At 65.3% G+C, this 17,724-nt stretch overlaps 1 protein-coding gene across 2 annotated transcripts; it reads right to left on the bottom strand.

Moving 5' to 3' along the window:
* Positions 1-2,796: 2,796 nt before the first annotated feature.
* On the bottom strand, positions 2,797-17,303 carry SPECC1L (sperm antigen with calponin homology and coiled-coil domains 1 like). 2 transcript variants are annotated; one of them, XM_074290956.1, is made up of 16 exons: positions 17,169-17,303; positions 14,544-14,700; positions 13,525-13,675; positions 11,106-12,739; positions 8,285-8,492; positions 7,391-7,464; positions 7,090-7,265; positions 6,453-6,616; positions 6,192-6,286; positions 6,006-6,096; positions 5,649-5,732; positions 5,404-5,545; positions 5,217-5,319; positions 4,735-4,851; positions 4,599-4,658; positions 2,797-4,187 (listed from the first exon to the last, which is right to left on the bottom strand). In XM_074290956.1, the coding sequence occupies exons 2-16, from the start codon at positions 14,661-14,663 to the stop codon at positions 4,098-4,100; spliced, it is 3,309 nt and encodes a 1,102-aa protein (XP_074147057.1). In that variant the 5' UTR covers positions 14,664-14,700; positions 17,169-17,303; the 3' UTR covers positions 2,797-4,097. The 2 variants fall into 2 exon arrangements, with proteins under 2 accessions (XP_074147057.1, XP_074147067.1); XM_074290966.1 differs by lacking the exons at positions 2,797-4,187; positions 4,599-4,658 and having other exon boundaries at positions 4,799-4,921.
* Between the last annotated feature and the right edge of the window lie 421 nt (positions 17,304-17,724).

Below are 17,724 nucleotides of genomic sequence, written 5' to 3'. Positions count from 1 at the left end.
AAACGGCAAAAGATCTGCGAAAACCTCCTGAAGGTAAGAATTCCTTAAAAAGGAGACCGGGTGGGCAGCCGGAGGCGCAGTGGCAGAGCACCGGCTCGGAAGTCGGACGCTCCCCGCTGGGGGCCGCCGCTCTCTCTGGGAGCCAAAGCGAGGGTCCAGCCCCCCCAATAGTTCTCCCTTTGGGCCTGTGAAAAAATGCGCCCCGTTCCCCCCCGCCCCCCAGGCAGCTTCTCTCTCCTCCTTTCCTTCTATCTTTTGCTGTTCTCCGGGCCCGGCTCCGTCGGACCCGGGGGAGTCTGGCCGAGCTCGAGCAGCCCTCCCCGCGGGTGTGCGCAGCTCCGCCGCGGCCCCTCCGCGGCCGGTCCCTGGTTCCGCTGGCGCCCGGCGGCTCTTCGGCTCCGGCCTCTCGTTCACGCAGTTTCTCCGGGAGGATTGGGGGGGGGGGCTTCCTGGTGGTGATCCGCGGCTTCGGCCCGGCGGTCCGCGTCCTGGCGTCACGTTCTCGGCGGACTCGCGGGGCCGGCCAGTCCTCCTCCGGCTCGTGCTGCGGAAGAGGCCACGGCGCGAGCGGTCCGAGCGCAGTTCGCTCGCTGCTGCTCCGTCCGCCGCGCCCCCTGCTGGCCCTCCTTTAATGCAGCAGGTGCTAAATCTGGACTGGCTCCAAAACGCTGGATGGGGGAGGGGCTCTCCTGTCCGGGCGCGGACGTTCCCGCGGGACTAACGTTAGGCCCCGTCCGGAGGGGACGGGGGTCTCTCCCCGCTAGCTCTCCAAGGCCGGGGCAGCCGAGAAAGGCTCACCGCCACGGTCTCGCCCGTCGCGATTTTCCGCGTGTGCGACAATTCTTGAATCATCCGCCCTCTGCTGTTTTTCCAGGACACATTTCGCATTTTCTTTTGTTTTTTCAGTCTGGTTTTTATTTCACGGCTTCTTAATGTCTCCCGAAGTCATTGGCTCCCGTTCTCCCAACTTAAATTTTAATTTGTTTTCTTCCAGAGGCTTTTCTACAGCTTTCTTTTCATTGAACCAATTCGACTTTTGGGGAACACTTTTATGTATTCTTTCTTTTTATTGATTTTTTGCTGAGGCACCTGGGGTTCAGTGACTCGCCCAAGGGCTAGGAAACGTTCAGTGAGGTCCCATTTGAACTCAGGTCCTGACCTCTCCCCCCCCCCCCGGGAGCGGACTCGCGGCCGAGGACCGTGCCCGGCCGGGAAATAAAGCCGGGCCGCTCTGGGTGCTTGCTAGGGGGCCCACCGTCCTCTCTGGGCGGGGCCGTGCGTGGCGGCCCTGCTGCCCACGGAAGCCCCCCCTTGGGGTCCCTAGTTCCTGCCCGGTCTATCCCCGCGGAGATCCCGCAGCTCCCGGAGGTGGGAGCTTCCCGGCCCCCCTCCCGCCGCCGCCCCCCCCCCCCCCCCCCCGGTTACAGTCACCTGCCCCTCCCCCGCTCCGTGCTCTGGGGCCCCGCTCCCGGCTCTGCTCGCGGGATGGGGGGGGGCGCTGCTCCGGCCCCAACGGCCCACGTGATCATGGGGAGGGGAGGGGGCTCTCGAGGCGCTCCCCCCGATCCCGGGCCTGGCCCTCCCAGGACAAGCGGCCCGGCAGCCCGACCCGGCTGCGGGGGAAGCTCGGGGAGGACTCCCGGGGGCCGGCGCAGCTCAGTCCCCCCAGGGTTGCCCGCCCCCGGTCCCGTGTGCCTCCCGATCCCCCGCGGGATCTTCCCGGCGAAGATGCGGGAGGGCCTGGCCGGTTCTTCCTTCTGCCCATTTTTCAAACGAGAAGCTGAGGCAAGCAGGGCGCAGTGACTGGCGGATGTCGGAGGCCACGCCCCTCGGGCGCCCCCTGCACTAACCACCTTAATGGGGGGCCCGAGGTGAGCCACTGGCCGCGTTCATGTCTGCTGGCCTGGAGACCCAGCCCCCCCACCAAGCGGCCCCCCCCGGTCTTCATCTCCCCCCCGGCGGGAGCTCCGGGCCCTTTCCGGCCTTCTCTGCCAGTGAAAACTTGTGTGGGATTCCGGGTTCGCACCGAAGCCCCAGATCCCATCCCGAGAGGGCCGGGGCGTCCGGGGCTGGACCGCGAGCCTTCCGTGGCCCGGTCAGTCCCACCTGCCAGGGGCCTCCTGTGCGCCGGGCCGGGCCCCCGCCCTCCGGGAGGGAATCGGGAAGGGGGCGGGGCCCGAAGGGCAGAGCCCGGGAGTTAGAGAGGCGGCGCCTCAGGCCCCGCACCGGATCTCGGCAGGAAGGCGCGATGGGAGCCTCGGAAGCAGCTGGAGAGACCGGGAGGGGGCGCCCTGACAGGGACAGCGAAGGCGGACGCAGTGAGAGCCGAGGCGCGGCCGCTGGGGGCGCACTCACCCAGAGCCGGAGGGGGGGGGGGGGGGAGCGACAGGGTCCAAGGCTGCCACAGACAAGGGGGCAGAGCAGAGGGGGGAGGGGAGGCCGCAGCCAGCACGTGCAGGAGTGAGGGGGTGGGAGGTGCTCTCGGCTTCTCCAGAATGGCCCTAAATCCACCCAAACCCTGTTTCCTCCCCAGCCCCTCAGGTCCTCCAGGGAGGTGGAAGCCAGCCAACTGTCCCCTATCCCTGGTCGTGGGGGGCAAGGCTCCTGTTCCACGTAGGGGGATGCTGCTGGGGGAGGGTGACAGGAACCACCTGGAAGGGCATGCTGGGAAAAGGAGAGTGTGACCCAAAAGCACAAGTCCCCGACTGGGAGTGGGACCTGAGGGAGGCCCGCACCCCCCTGCACCCCCTGACATCGGGGCCGGGCCATCACCCAAAGGGAGCGCAGGCGGGAACAGGCAGCGTCTAACCGTTTAATACATTCAGAGAGAAAAGAACAAAGTAAAAAGGAGAAGCTTCTCCCGTGGTCCAGGAACGTGGCCGTGGTCCCCGTGGGTGACACGCGGCCCACTGCAGAGGCCCAAGGGAAGGGTCTGGTCTGGTCCTTTCCCACAGGTAACTCCCGGGGTGGCTCTAGGAGCCGCCACAGGACGAACACTCCTTGCGGTGGGTCACGGCTCTACTTGTGAGCCGGGCCAGAGCAAGAACCGGAGCTAGAGCCCAAGCTGGAATGGAGCCGGAGCCGGAGCGGGAGAAGGAGCTAAAGCTGGAGCTAAAACTGGAGGCAGAGCCTGAGCCAGAGCTAAAGCACAAGCTAAACCTGGAGCCAGAGCACGAGCTAAAGCTGGAACTGGAGCCGCTCTGCTTCTCATCTGGGGAGGCCGGGAAGCCTGACCTGGGCCCGGGCCCTGGTACCGGAGCCCGCAGCGTCTATCACACCAGCACAGTCTCTCTCCTGCCTTCCTTTCCTGGACATCACAGTCGCGGTGGCCGGGGGTTCCCTCGCGGGGGGCCGGCCAGGGCTCTGAAGGGGTCCACCAGAAGGGGGGTCTTGGGCAAAGGTCAGTCTGCTGTGGCCGTGACCAGGGACTCTCCCATGGGCCAGAAGTTCCGGATGGAAGATGCAAAGCCCGCCGCCGACTCGGGGACGAAGGCTGACTCCGGGGAGCCGGCAGCAAGCTGGGGCTCGGGGGGAGCAAAGGCACTTTCTTGAGCTCGAGCCGGGTGGCAGGGAAGACCCCCCCACCCCTGTGGGCCTCGAGCTCCTGGACGGTTTTCCCTTTTCTCCCTTCCCGTCCACCCAACCCGGGGCTTCCAGCATTGGCTGGGCCCTGGTGGCTGCTGAATTTTGGAAGGAGGATGAGCCTGGGCCGGGCCAGTCTTGGGCCTCTCAGCCCGGGCCAGCCAGGACAGGGAGCTGGGCCTCTGAAGGGCCCGCCCCGAGGCTCTGACCCACAGGGGCAGGGAGCGGAAAACGTTCCCCACCCGCCCCACGCGGGCGCTCATCTCCACGGCGGCCACGCCGAGCTAAGCGGGGGAGGCCGGGGAGTCGGGCCCGAGGCTTCTGGGAGTCTTCGCACTTGGCGCAGCGGGCGTGATGCCGGCACCCCTTCCCTCGGGGCTTCCCGAGCACCGGGTCTGCGGCAAGATCCGGCTCAAAGGCACGCGTGTCCGGGCCGGCCCTGGGTGCGAGTCCCGGCGAGGGCCGAGGCCGGGGGAGGCGGTCGGGCGTCCCCGCCAGGGCTCCAGGCCGGGGCTTCAGGTCTCAAAGTACTTGTAAATGGCGGTCACGTACTGCATGACGCTCTGCCAGTCCGGGCGTTCGGTGCGCACCATCTCGCAGATGTTCTGCCGGGAGAGACAGGACGGGTCACGGGCACCGGCCCCCCCCAACCACGGCTGCCCGAGACGGGCACTACCCAGACCGGGCCTCCCGGTGCCCAGGGTCAGAGTGGGGAGAGGAGAGGAAAAAGGGGGGAGGAAGGAGGGATGGGGAGAGACCCAGAGAGACGGAGAAAAAGACAGACACACAAAGAGACAGAGGGAGGAGGCAGGGAGACAGACACAGGAGAGGCGCCCCCCGCAGGAAATGGCTCCATGAAGCGTGGCCACGTGGGCAGCAGAAGCCAAGAAAGGGAAAGGGGCTTCCTGCTGCTCCACGACCAGGGGGAGGGTCAAGGCTGGCAAGAGCAGGGGGCCGCGGGGTCACAGGGTCAGGGCTGGCAAGGGGGGAGGGGCGGGCCGGGCCCCTGCACTCACCAGCGTGGACTTGATGCCGACGCTCTCCGCCGCCTGGAAGGCCAGGGAGAAGTTCCTCCTCTGTGGGGGAAGCGAGTGTGGTGAGCGTGAGCCGAGCGCCCCCCCGAGCCCCCCGACCCCCCCCCCCCGCGCCTACCTTGTCCTGGCCAGTGAGCTCCTGGTAGGGGATGTGGGCAGGCAGGTAGGTGTGCAGCAGGGCGCAGAAGGCCAGGCCGTCGTTCCAGCTGCTGCTGAAGTTGGTGATGTCGATGTTCTGGGGGAGAGCCAGGTGCTCAGAAAGGGGGCTTGGAGGGCTCAGAAAGGGGGCGTTCAGAGATCAGGCACTGAAGAGAGGACCGCGAGATCATCGCCAGAGCAGGGCCAGTCCCCCCCCCCCGCCCCCTGCGAGGGGCCCGCCCTCACGAGAACTGCACTGAAGGCAGGAGCTCACTGGACTTTTTCTGGTTGCGGCGGGATTCGAACACACGCTACCCATGGGGCCGCTGGACAGCACGGCCTCAGAAAGCAGCCAAAAGCGCCCTCCCTGTCCATGCCGGGGATGCCCTCGAGGGGCTCCGTGCCCGGGGGGAGCTGGCACCGAGCCGGGCAGTGCCAGTGGAGGCCCCCCCCCCCGCTCACCTGGTACCCCTCGGTCTTCTTCTGGCACCATTTCAGCAGAGCGTTCCTCTTGGAGCCGCCGTACTCCCGGGCCAGGGCCGACAGCGGGTCCTTCCTCTCCTCCCTGGTGGGACACGGAGGGCGGGTCACTCGTGGGGGCTGGGGCCGGGGGCATGGGGGGACCGCCCCTGCGGGGAGGGGGCCCTACCTGATGCGGCTGCGGGCCGTGGGCGTGACGGATGCCGTGGGGGAGGGGTGAGACAGCTGGGGGGACGTGGGGCCCATGGCCATCAGGGAGGCCGCGGATGGGCCGTCCGGCTTGATCTCCTCACTGCTTCGGCGGGAAGACGCTGGCCGGGAAGGAGGAAGACGTCGGGCCCTGCCCCCGCACCACCCTCCCCCTCCTCCAAGGGCGCTGCCCGGCGGGCGCCGTGCCCACATCCATCCCCTTACCTGAGATGGACTTGGCGCCCTCCATGGCGGGGACCCTCAGTAACGGGGCCGGCCTGCTGACCGAGCCGGTGCGTAACAGGCGCTCTGCACGAGGGACGGGGATGAGGGGAGGGCTGCGGGGGAGGGGGGACCCACCTCCGCCTCCCCCCTGTGTAGCTCAGCCCTCACCTCCAGAACCCGGGTTCCCCATCCCCACTGCCCCCAGCGAGCGAAGGTCCGGCCTGGGGCGGAGCGCTCCAAGCCTCACTCAGCGCAGAGAGGGGTGGGACCCCGATAGATGAGGCAGGGCGTGGCTCGGGTCTGCCGCCTTCTGGCTCCCCCCCCCCCCCCCCAGTACAAGGATTGGAGCAAGCTCACCTTGGCAGGGGAGATCTCCATAGTTGGGCCTCTTGTCCGATAGGGCGGGCAGGGACTTGGCAGTGGGCAGGGAGCCGCCCACCGAGTGTCTCTGAAATGATGGACGCGTGTGGCCTGTCACCCCCCAATCACCCCCCGGGGCGCCCCCCTCACTCCCCCCTCCCCCCGGAGAGGCCCGGCCCTCACCTGCATGGGGGACACGGCGGCCGCTGGGGGCGTCTTCAGAGGACTCGGGCTCAGGGGGGTTCGAGGAATGGCAGTGGCGGGGGCGGGGCTCGGTCCTGTCAGAAACGAGAAGATGGCAGGGCTCGCGGGCACAGGGACCCCACCAGGAAGGGCCGATGCCCCCAGCCCAGCCTCTGGCCTGCCCCAGCCCCGCGCCCCACTCCCCAGGCTTCTCCCCGGCCAGCCCCCCCAATCCATGACCCCCCAGGCCGCAGCCATCACCTTGGGACGCGCTGTCGAACGACTTGATGAGGGTCTTCACGGTGGGCGTGGGCTCGGAGGACGCGGACGACCGCCTGCTCAGCCCCATGCCCTGGCGCAGGGCGGCCAGGTCCCTCTCCACCGTGTTCATGTAATTGTACACGCGGCCCCGCTCCTCCTCCTGCCTGCCGACGACCGAGGGGGCGTTACAGCGGCCCAGGGCCCCCGAGCGGCCTGAGCCTGGCTCCCCCAGACCTCCCGGGGGGGGATAGGGGGCGTCTCCACTTGGGTCCTGGTGGTGTCCCCCCAACCCGGCAAAGGAGCGACGCCCACTGAGGCTCCTCCCGCAGAGAAGGCCTCGGCTTCTGCGCCCCTCCCCCTCCATGGCACCTTCTCCCCCCATCTCCCCATCACCACTTCCTCCCCTCCTCAGGCCCCCATGAGTTCTTCCTTGGTCACTGTCTCACTTTTCTGGACTGTGGACGCGGCTGGTGCCGTGCCCAGCCCCTCCCCCGTCACACTGGGCCTGGGTCCTCCGGTTCCCCTGCAGGAAGTGCCCCCCGCTCTGGGCCTCCCCTGCCTTTTCCTGCTTCCCCCACCCCCGCACGAGGAAGCTCCGAGGAGTGTGTGGGGGTCCCTGGCTGTGCTCCCCCCTTACTTTCTGGACTTGAGCTCCTCCAGCTCCTTGGAGAGCTTCTCGTTCTTCTCTTGGGCCTCCTGGAGCCGCCGCTTCAGGTCCCCCACCTCCTCCTGGGCCTCCGACTTGATGTCGTTGGCGATGACCACGGCCGTCTGCAGGTCGGCCTGGAACTGCCGCCACTCGGCCGACTCCTCCTGCAGGGGAAGGTGTGATCCCGCGAGACCCCGCCCCTGCATGGATCCCCCATGGCCCCCTGACACCCAGCCCCCCAATGCCTGGGTCCCCCAAACCCAGGCCCCCAATGCCAGGCCCCTCCTACCCGCAGCCTCCGGTGCAGCGTCTTGACCTCTCTGTCCATGTCGTGCTTCTGGTCCTGCAGCTTCTTGACCGTGTCTGCGAGAACAAGGAGGGGCCGGGTGAGCCAAGGGGGAATCGGGCGCCGGGGCGACCACGGAGATGCAGACCACGCGGCCTGGGGGGCTCCTGAGCCTGTCCTTCCAGAAGCCCCAGGCCGGGGAGGCCCTGCACGGGGCACAGGCTGACGTCGGGCTGCCTCCCTTGACCAGCTCCAGCCAACAACTCCGTCTGCTTGGCAAGCAAGAGCTCAGGTGGGGGGGGGAGGGCAGGATCGTGGCGCCCATTCTGCCGTCAGGGAAACCGAGGCCCAGGGTCCCAGAGCCGGCGACCACCTGAGGCCGGACCCAGACGTGCTCCTTCTGACTTTGGGGGGGGGGGGTCTCTGGCCACCCCCTTGGGCATCCTCCGTCCATCGGGCCCTGCCACGTTTTCTGGCCCGTTCCATCCCGGGAGGGTCCTCTCCCTCTGCTCAGGGGCACGCCCCCCCCCCCCAGCTCCTGGCCCGCAGAGTCTCTCTCTGTTTCTGCCCTTCCACAGCCCTTGTCTGCCCCCCTTCCATGCCCCCAAGCGGGTCAAGCCAGAGAAAAGCAAGCAGATTTTTCCAGGCAGTTCCTCACATGGCCACGAGGGGGAACCAGAGCGCTGGGTCTCCTCAGTGCTACTGGGAGTCACTGCGAAGGTTTGCCTTAGTTTTCTGACTTGCCCGTTCTCTTGGCATTCTCCAACTCAGAGGAGGCCAGAAGCCCCTCCCCCATCCACAGCTGACCCCCAGAAGAGCCTGTTCCTCCCCAGGGAGAAGGCGGGCCACAGCAAGCTTCCCCCCTCCCGCCCCCCGGCCCCCCAAGCGGGCACGCACTCTCCAAGTCGGAGATGACAAGGTTGTCGTGGAGCTTCACCGCCCGATGCTGCTCCACCTCGTCCTCCAGCTCAAAGATGGTCTCCTTCATGTCTCCCCGCTCCGTCTCCTTCTCCTCCAGCTCGGAGCGCAGCTTCTCTAACTCCAGGTTGAGCTCTGCCATCTTCTTCTGGGCCTCTTCCTGGAAGCCCCCATACTCCTCCTGGACCTAAAGCCGAGAACCAGGGAGGAAGAGGAAGAGGAGGAAGGGTGCTCCCCCAGAGCCTCCTCCCCCAGCAATGGAACGGGGTTGGGGGAGCTGGAGGACTTGGGGGGATTTCTTTCTGGGTTACAGCTTTGAAAAAGTCCTGGCTCACCTTGGGGGCCAGAGGCCACAGGCTAGTGGGAGAGAGCAGGTGCCACAGGAGCAGAAAAGTGAGGAAACTCAGGGCACCGGGGACAGTCTTTGTCCCAAGGCCTGAGAGAAGCGGGTCTAATACCACCACGGGCCATTTCTGTCATTACACCCCAAAGAGTCCTGAAGCATCAGGCCCCCCACTCCCTGCCGGAGGAGGGGCCCTGGGCACCCCATCTGGCTGGAACATCCTAGCAATGTCTCAGGAGATCTGAAAACGGCCACAGTGGCAGGCAATCCTGGCCCCAACCACTGCGGGCACAATTCCGAGGGGCCAGGGGCCTGGGAAGTGAGGGCGAGAACAACCTACAGATTCACAGGTCCCCCAGGGAACACAGACAAGCCCAAACATGGAGGACAGCATCCAGCGTGAGACTCAGGCTCGGCAGCACTCCCTGTGACCGTACAAAGGTCAGAGCTCCAGCCGGCACCAGATCACTGGTGAAATGCAGAGAACATGGGCGGACAGACATCCGAGGCCGTCCTCTCTTCTCCCACCAGGCTCCTTCACTTGGGGACCTCATCGCTGCCTTGGGAGTCAAAGAGCCAACATCTCTGCTGACCCTCACTGTCACATCTCCAACCAGAGGTAGTGGACGTCCGAAACATAACCAGTCCAAAGCAGAACTCATTTTTCCCCCACCCCTTCCATTCCATCTTCCCTATTGCTGTTGAGGGCAACATCCCCTCCCCATCTTTCAACATAGGAGTCATTCTAGTCTCCTCACTCTCTCACCCTCCCTACAGCCAATCGGCTGCGAAACCTGCCCACTAGACTTTGGTACCATCTCTGGTCCATTTCACCTCTGCTACATTTCTTGTCCATTTCACCTCCACACTATCTCTGGTCCATTTCACCTCTGCTACATTTCTTGTCCATTTCACCTTCACACTATCTCTGGTCCATTTCACCTCTGCTACATTTCTTGTCCATTTCACCTCCACACTATCTCTGGTCCATTTCACCTCTGCTACATTTCTTGTCCATTTCACCTTCACACTATCTCTGGTCCATTTCACCTCTGCTACATTTCTTGTCCATTTCATCTCCACACTATCTCTGGTCCATTTCACCTCTGCTACATTTCTTGTCCATTTCACCTCCACACCATCTCTGGTCCATTTCTACCACCTTTGCAGGACCACTTCAATAATTCCTTCCCTCATGCCCATCAATTGGAGAATGGCTGAATACATTGTGGTATATGAATACTATAGAATATTACTGTTCTGTAAGAAATGACTAACAGGATGATTTCAGAAAGGCCTGGAGAGACTGACATGAACTGATGCTGAGTGAAATGAGCAGAACCAGGAGATCATTACATACTTCAACAACAATACTATATGATGATCAATTCTAATGGACGAGGCCCTCTCCAACAATGAGATGAACCAAATCAGTTCCAACAGAGCAGTAATGAACTGAATCAGCTACACTCAGTGAAAGAACTCTGGGAGATGACTATAAACCACTACGTAGAATTCCCAATCCCTCTAATTTTGTCTGTCTGCATTTTGGATTTCCTTCACAGGCTAATTGTACACTCTTTCAAAGTCCAATTCTTTTTGTACAGCAAAACAACTGTTTGGCCATGTATATATATATTTAAATTATAATGTAACATATTTAACATGTATTGGTCAACCTGCCATCTGTGGGGGGGAGGAGGGGAAAAATTGGAACAAATGGTTTGGCAATTGTCAATGTTATAAAATTACCCATACAACTATCTGGTAAATAAAAACTATTATTTAAAAAAAAAAAAAAATTCCTTCCCTCCTCTGACTGCCCCCCCCCCAATCCAAGACTACTAGTAGCTCCTGGGGACCTGCTTCTCCCCACTCCAGTCCGTCCTCCATTCAGCCTCCAAAGCAAACTTCCTAAAACCCAGGTCTAAGCATATCACCTCTCAGTCAACCAGTAGTTCTCTATCACTTCCAGCATCAAAGAGAAAATGCGATTTGACATTTAAAGCCCTTCCTCCCCTGGTACCTCCTTTTTCTAATCTTATGGCATCTCACTCCCCACCCTCCCTCTGACCCTCTATCAGCGGTTCCCTCCCTGAAACGCTTGCTCTCCCTGCTCAGCTCTGACTGCTGGCTGACCACCCTGGCTTCCTTTCATACCAATTAAAACCTCACATTTTACAAGACTTCCCTGACGGCTCTTAATGCCAGGGCCTTCCCTCCAGTCTTTCTTTTTTATCCCACATAGAGCTTGCTCCCTACCTACCTGTCAACACGTTGCTTCTCCCATCAGATAGTGACCTTCTTCGCCTTTTTTTGTGTGCCCAATATCTAGCACGGGGCCCGGCATGTAGCGGGTGATCAGTCCTTTCTGTGATCATTGCTCTCTCTCCCTGTGAGCACCTCACCAGTCAGCCCTGGTGCCCGCCTCCTGTCCCCCTTTGGGTTGCTGCTTACCTTAGTGATGGTGTCCTGTAGACGGGCAACGTCGGCCCGGGCGTGGTTCAGATCCTCTTGCAGGCCGCTGGCTAGGGCCTCGGCCTTGTCCTTTTCCAGGCGCACGCCATCTAAGAGGTCCTGGATGTCGGACTTGTCCCCCGAGCTGTGGAGAGAGTAGAGCTCGGCCACGCGCTGCTTCTCACTCTCCAGCTGGGCGCGCAGGCGGCCCAGCTCCAGCTGGTCCCCAGCCACGGTGGCCTGGTGTTGCTCAAGAGCGGCGGTCAGGGAGGAGCTGTTCTTCTGCTCAGCCTCCAGGGCACGCTCCATGTGGAGGTTGCGCTCCTTGAGGGCGCCGATGAGCTCCTGGGCATCTTTGTTATCCTGCTCGGCCATCTGCAGGGCGGCACTGAGGTGTTGCTGCACGCCCAGCAGCTGCTCGCGCTCAAAGCGCGCGTTCTCCATCATCTCGAGGAAGCGCTGCTCGAGCTCCAGGTAGCGACTGCTCTTGACGTCCTCGTCGAGCACGTAGGCGACGTGGTGCTCGTCGAGCAGCGAGCGCAGGTACTCGAGCTGGCGGCCCAGGAGCTCCAGGCGCTCGCTCTGCTGGCACAGGGACTGCAGCAGCAGCAGCCGCTCCTCGCCCAGGCGCTCGTTCTCGCCTCCCAGCTCCTGCGAGATCTGCTGCAGGTCCGCCAGCTCCTGCAGCGTGGCCTGGAGCTCCTCAGACGTGCTGTGCTGGTTCTCCTCCATCTGCTGCAGGCGCTCCGTCAGGCACGCCACCGAGGCCGCCTCACCCTGCTCCCGCGCCCCCCGCCGCTGCCGCCCACGGCCCCGCAGCCCCTCGGCCTCCGAGCACGAGGACGACGCCGAGGGGGAGCGGGAGGAGCCCCGGGCGTCCAAGGCGTCGTCGCTCGATGTCAGCGGCTGGTAGACCTCGCTGCACTCGCTGTCCAGGTTGTCCAGGGACGCGCTCTGAGGGCGGCCCATGGGAGCCGGCTCGTCCGAGGTCAGCAGGTCCTCTAGAGAGCCTTGGGCCGAGCCCTCGGCCGACGAGGCCAGCGTGCCCGCGTCCCCGGGGCTGCCGCTCGGCGCCGCCGCCGCCGTTATCTCGGGGCTCAGGGACTGGCAGTCGAACAGTTTCTCGGGCTGATCGAGCCCCTGCTCAAGCGAGAAGCCCAGGGCGTTCAGCCGGTCCTTCAGCATCCGGTTTTCGTTCTTCAGCTGGTTGAGCTTCTGGTGGACGCTGGCGTTCTGGTCCTGGAGCTGCAGCAAGGTGGACTCTGCGTGGGCGGCGCCCTCCGGGGGCTCCTCCCGCAGCCCCAGCTGCCCCCGCATGTCCCGCAGCTCGTTCTGCAGGTGCATGATCTCCACGTCCTTGGCCTTGGCCAGCCCCAGCAGGTCCTGCACCTTGGCCTCCAAGGCCGCCTTGTCGCTTATCTGGTTGTCCGACTTGGACTTGCTCATGCGCACGTCGGTCTCGGCGCCGCCGCGGCTGCGGGAGCGCTTGGTCGGGGCCAGCGTGGGGTCGCTGGGGCCCTGGCCCGGGCCGGGCACCCTCTTGCTCAGGCTCAGACGGGAGCGCTCCCGCAGCCGCTCCCGGGCAGAGCCAGACTCTTTGCTCCCAGCAGATGTGTTTCTTTTGGAGTTGGCCCCTGTAGGGACAGAGAAAACCAGGCTTTCACCCCCGTCCCGGACTCCCCAGATGCCCCCTAACTAGAAGCAGCAGAGTGGCCCTTTGGGGGGTGACCCCCTCCACCCGGACAATGGGGGAAACTCAGGAAGCCCCGAAGGGTGAAGAGATTCTTGTTGCCAGCTCCGAAAGCAGGGATGGGCTTCCCAGAGCAGGCCCTCAAGGGCCTTTCGGGGAGGGTCAAGGGTGAGGCTCTGAGCCAGCGTGGGCAGGGGAGGCCGGACAAGACACTCCCCCCGCCCTGCCCCCGGCTTCTTCAGCTTCCTCCCCTGAGAAATCGGGGTTAGCTCCAGGCGAGATGAGCTCCCAGCGTCCTCCTGACCCAAGGGCTCCGGGCACCTCGGCCTCCAAGTGAGGGCGCAAAACTGGGCCCATGGGCCCAGGACGCCCCAGGTGGGGAGCGGGGGAGGACACTCGTTCTGTCCTGCCAGGGCCGGGCATGGGCCTACTTCTCACAGGGCCACTCTGGACAGAAGAGCGAATTCCCTGAGGACCAGAAACGCTCCCAGATGGGGACAGCAGCGCTGAGCAGACCCCGCCTCCTCCACGGGGAAGACTGAGGCTGGGGGCCAAGGCCTCTGGAGAGCAGTTTCTCCCCGCAGGCCCAGGAAGGCCGAAGCCCCCTGCCCTCGGGCCCATGAGGATGGATGGGACAGCCCCACGCCCCCAAACTGGCCCACCCAGACCGAGGCCAAAGTGAGACCCCCCCCAACCACCAGGCCGTGAGGGAGGGAGGGGTGCCAGGACCTGCGCTGGGCTTGGGCTTGCCCTCGGTGGCGCTGGCGGCGGGGACGCTGGGGGCGGGGGTCGCCGCCGGGCAGGGTTTCTTCCCTCTCATGCTGTTTGTCCCTGGGGCTCCTCCAGCAACACCAGCCAGGAGGTCATCGTTGCTTTTGGCCTGTGGGAGAGAGAAAAACATGGCAGCCCCAGAGCCACAAAGAGGAGGCCCGGGGCCATGGTCCTGCTCCCTGGAGATCTGGGGGGGAGGGGATGGGACAGGAAGAATCAGGGCTGGCGTCACCCCAGGCCCTGGACACAGCGGGACCAAGGCCCAGAAAAGGGAGGCCGGGCAGGGAGAGCAGCCGGCCCGGGGGCTCCCTCCTCCCCCCTTTGTCTTATCCCCGACAGGCTTCAGACCCGGATGGCTGACCCAGGGGTCCCTTACCCAGCAGCCTCTTCTCCCCGACCTTCTTCTTGGCCTCCGGGACACTGATACCCTCTGTCTCTCTGACTCTCCTTCTCGGTCGCTGACTCTGTCTGTCTCTCTCTCCATGTCTCTTTTTCTCTGTCTGAATCTCTGTCTGTCTCTGTCTCCCTCAGGCTGCTCCTTCTGTCCCCACCTCCTCCTGGCCACGCCCTCTAGCCATGACTTAATGACCCTCTTTAGGACTCTACAATTGGCCTTTCCTCCCTGACCACTCCTGACATGTGTTGGCTTATACATACCCCCAAAACGCCCGTGCAAGCGCCTGTGCGCACACACACCAACACACACGGCCCCTCCCCTCTCCCTCCCGGAGATCAGCAATTACTCTGATTTTTCTGGGGGGGAGGAGGCGCTTAGCTCCTGCCGCCCGTCAGAAGACCAGAGAGGGCCGGACTCTGGGGACAAAGCAGGCTTTACGGCCCAGCTCCCGTGACCGGCCCGCTGCTCAGACCCAAGGCCGGAGGGCCAGCCCACTGTGGGGGCCCAAGCCCCAAGAAAACAGTGGCGGCTGCCGCAGGAGGGTCCAAGCCCTAGCTCCTCAGTGCCCCCCGCCCCGTACCTTGGTCAGCGAGCTCGAGCCGGACTTGGGGAGCTTGGCCCCCGGCGGGCCGTCCAGCTTGCTCTTAGCTGTCCCCGGCGGCTTGGGCGCTGAGGTGGCGGTCCTGCTCGCCTTCTTCATCCTGGGCCGCCTCGCGGTGATGCATTGACGGGCGACTCTGGGGGGAGAAACGGGGTCACCTGACCTCCCGTGGGGCTGTTCCGAGGAGAGCCACGGGCCACCCCGTCCTCAATACCCGCCAGATCTAGCCGCAGGGGCGACCCCGACGAGCTCCGGGAGGTGCCTCCGGGCCTTGGCACCGCTGGCCAAGAGGACGGGGCTGAGGAGACCCGCTGAGGGCTCTGAACGGCAGGGATGCGCCCTTACTCCACCCGGGCGTGCGCGGTCTGCCCAGCTTGGACCCAGACGCATTTCCATCCCTGAAGCCCCCGTCCCAACTGGATCCTCCCATGAGTGACGGCCCCCAAGGACCTTAGGCGTCCCCCGGGACAGACGCCGCCCTGCCAACGGTCCCCCGGCAGAGGCCCACGGGGAAGCGCACTGGGCATGCTACTGAGGAGGGTCCCCAAACCTCGCCTGGGGGAGACGCCCCTATTCCCGGCCGGGATGACCACCTCCTCCCTTGGAAGGCAGGGTCCGTCTTTTCCCTTTCTCTGGGGGCCCAGGCTCCAGGGGCCACACGTCACCTGGAGAAGATGGCCAGGCTGGAAGCAGCCCCGGCCTGGCCGCGCGCTCCCCTTCGGGCCCCTCTGTGTTTCCCCGCCCCACGGCCTGGAATGACCCGCCCGCCCCGCTCCACAAGCCGTGGCCCCGGGCATCCTGCCAGGGAGGGCCCGAGGTCTCACGGGGCCTTCCCCGTCCCGATGCCCGGCGGTCACCTCCCTTGGGCCTCCTGACCCGGGGCCCTCGCGTGCCCTCCCTGCAGACCCCGGGGGCCCTCTGCTCATCTGGTGGCCCAGCTTCCATACCCGCCAAGCCGGCCAGACTCAGCTCAGGCTCCCTCCCCGGCTCTCACACCCGAGGCTGCCAAGAGAAATCTCCCAGAGGCCCTCGGGCCAAGCTGCCATCGGTCCCTGCTTTTTCCTGCCAAGGAGCCAAATGGGCCGGCCAGCTGTTAGTCCGGCCCTGCCCGGCGGCCAAAGGATCACCAACCCCGTGGCCGGGCCGAGCCCGGCAAGGAAGCGAGCGGAGGGCGCGGGGTCTCCGGCGGGTGGGGAGGGTCCGCCGACGTGGCCCGGAGACCCTCTGCCGGCGGCCGGCTGGGGCTGAGCAGAACCAACGGGACCCGAGCCACGCTCGCGGCCCAGACTGCAGACCGGCTGCGCGGGCACACAGTAGGCCCTTTCTTCCTAAACACAGGCAGACTGCAGTCGCTGCCTCAAAACGGGCACCCGAGGCCCTGCCCCCTCCCTGGGACCACCAAACCAAGGCCTCAGGGTGGGAGTGCCCCCCACATCTTCTGGGTGAAACGGCGTTCCCTTCTCTCCTTCTGGGGTCACCCCCAACCCCCTCAGCCGCTCCCGGGGCGCTCTGCCCCACGTCCTTCTGGGCCGCCCAAAAGGAGGGACGAGGAGGAAGCCGCCGAGACCCGCACAGAAAACCAGGGAGTGAGCCCTTCTGGTCAGCCGCTCTCCCACAGCTGAAGCCCGATGACCGACCCCGGCCCCCCACCCACCGTGGGCCCTCAAGTGACCCCGGGCCCGACTGGCCCCGGGCCCCTGACTGACCCCGGCCCCCCACCCACCGTGGGCCCTCAAGTGACCCCGGGCCCCTGACTGACCCTGGCCCCCCACCCACCATGGGCCCTCAAGTGACCCCGGGCCCCTGACTGACCCCGGCCCCGACCGACCCCTGGCTGCCCACCCACCATGGGCCCTCAAGTGACCCCGGCCCCGACTGACCCCGGCTCCCCACCCACCATGGGCCCTCAAGTGACCCCGGGGTCCCCGACCGACCCCAGGCCCCTGACTGACCCCCGGCCCTCAAGTGACCCCAGCCCCGACTGACCCTGGCCCGCCACCCACCATGGGCCCCCGACTGACCCCAGGCCAGGGCAGAAGGGGAGCAGAAACCTGGGGGCCCCGGGGCTGGGCTCAGCACAAACCAAGAAGTTCAGAGCAGGGACCAGGTCTGAGGGGAGGTCACCACTGCCAGAAAGGGGGGGCGAGGGGGCGCCCATCCACAGAAATTCTGCTCACCCCAAAAAGAGCCCCAGGGGCGCCCCCCCCAGCAGGCAAGGCGGTCCCGGGGTCCTCCAGGGCCCACGTCGGCGCTGACCCCTCGCAGGGAAGGTCCCATTTCTGAGGGGCCCGTGGGGCCAGCCCCCCTTTGGGACTCTTCCCTTCCTGGGACGCAGCCTCCCGGGGGTCGGGGGCCTCCAGTGACGGCGAAGTGATCCCGGCCCCGGCGCTCCCCAGGGGCATGCTCCCACTCTACAGATGGAGAAACTGAGGTTGGGGGCGGGGCCACACCTGGGGGGGGGGCTTCGAGAGCACAGAACGCCAAAGCCGGAAGACCAGCTTCCAGCCGGAAGGGGGCTCCCTTCTCTCCCCTCCCCCCAGGGCGGGAGAGATTGGGAGGAGGGCGCGGGGGGCAAAGGCGCGGCAGCCCCTCCCCCTCTCTCACCTCGGGCCTCCTCCTGCTCCTCCTCCTCCAGACTGTCGCCGCGGCGCAGGGACGGCCTCGGGGCGCGGCTTGGGCCGAGGTCTCCCCTCGGACCCGGACCGGGACCGGACCCCGCGGTGACCGAGGGCGCGAGGAGAGGGGCGCGCGCCGGGCCCGCGAGGACGCCAGGGCGCAGGCGCGGGGCCCGCGGGGACGCGCCTCGCCTGATAGGGAAGCGCGCTTGCGCAAACTGACGTGAGGGGGCTGCCACCGACGCACGGCCGCGCCGCCGCCCGGCTTCTCCCGAGCGTCGGTCGGCCCCTGTGGGCGTCGTCGGGGCGCATGCGCGAGGTGACATAGGGAGAGCTGCCACTGCGGCTGCGCAGCAAATCGGCTTCTTCCGAACCTCGACCCGTGGTTATAGGTGTAGTCGTGGCGCATGCGCGCCTCAGGGCCTTCGCGAGGTAGTCGGTCCTTCGGTTGGCATGCGCCTAGGCTCCCACCCCGTGCGCATGCCTCGGAGCCAAGCTAGCGAGAAACTAATGATTGGAATTTCTATGGACGTTTTCCTGGGCGG

Source organism: Sminthopsis crassicaudata, chromosome 1, assembly GCF_048593235.1.
Source record: "Sminthopsis crassicaudata isolate SCR6 chromosome 1, ASM4859323v1, whole genome shotgun sequence".
Taxonomy (NCBI): Eukaryota; Metazoa; Chordata; class Mammalia; order Dasyuromorphia; family Dasyuridae; genus Sminthopsis; species Sminthopsis crassicaudata.
Note: the sequence above shows the minus strand (reverse complement) of the source record. Positions and strands in the feature narration are given on the sequence as shown.

Coding starts and splice junctions, on each gene's coding strand:
- SPECC1L (XM_074290956.1), bottom strand. CDS start 14,663: ATGAAGAAGGCGAGCAGGACCGCCACCTCAGCGCCCAAGCCGCCGGGG. Junction 6,097..6,191: donor CCGCCGTGTCCCCCATGCAG/GTGAGGGCCGGG, acceptor CCATCATTTCAG/AGACACTCGGTGGGCGGCTC. Junction 4,852..5,216: donor AGAAGACCGAGGGGTACCAG/GTGAGCGGGGGG, acceptor GCTCTCCCCCAG/AACATCGACATCACCAACTT.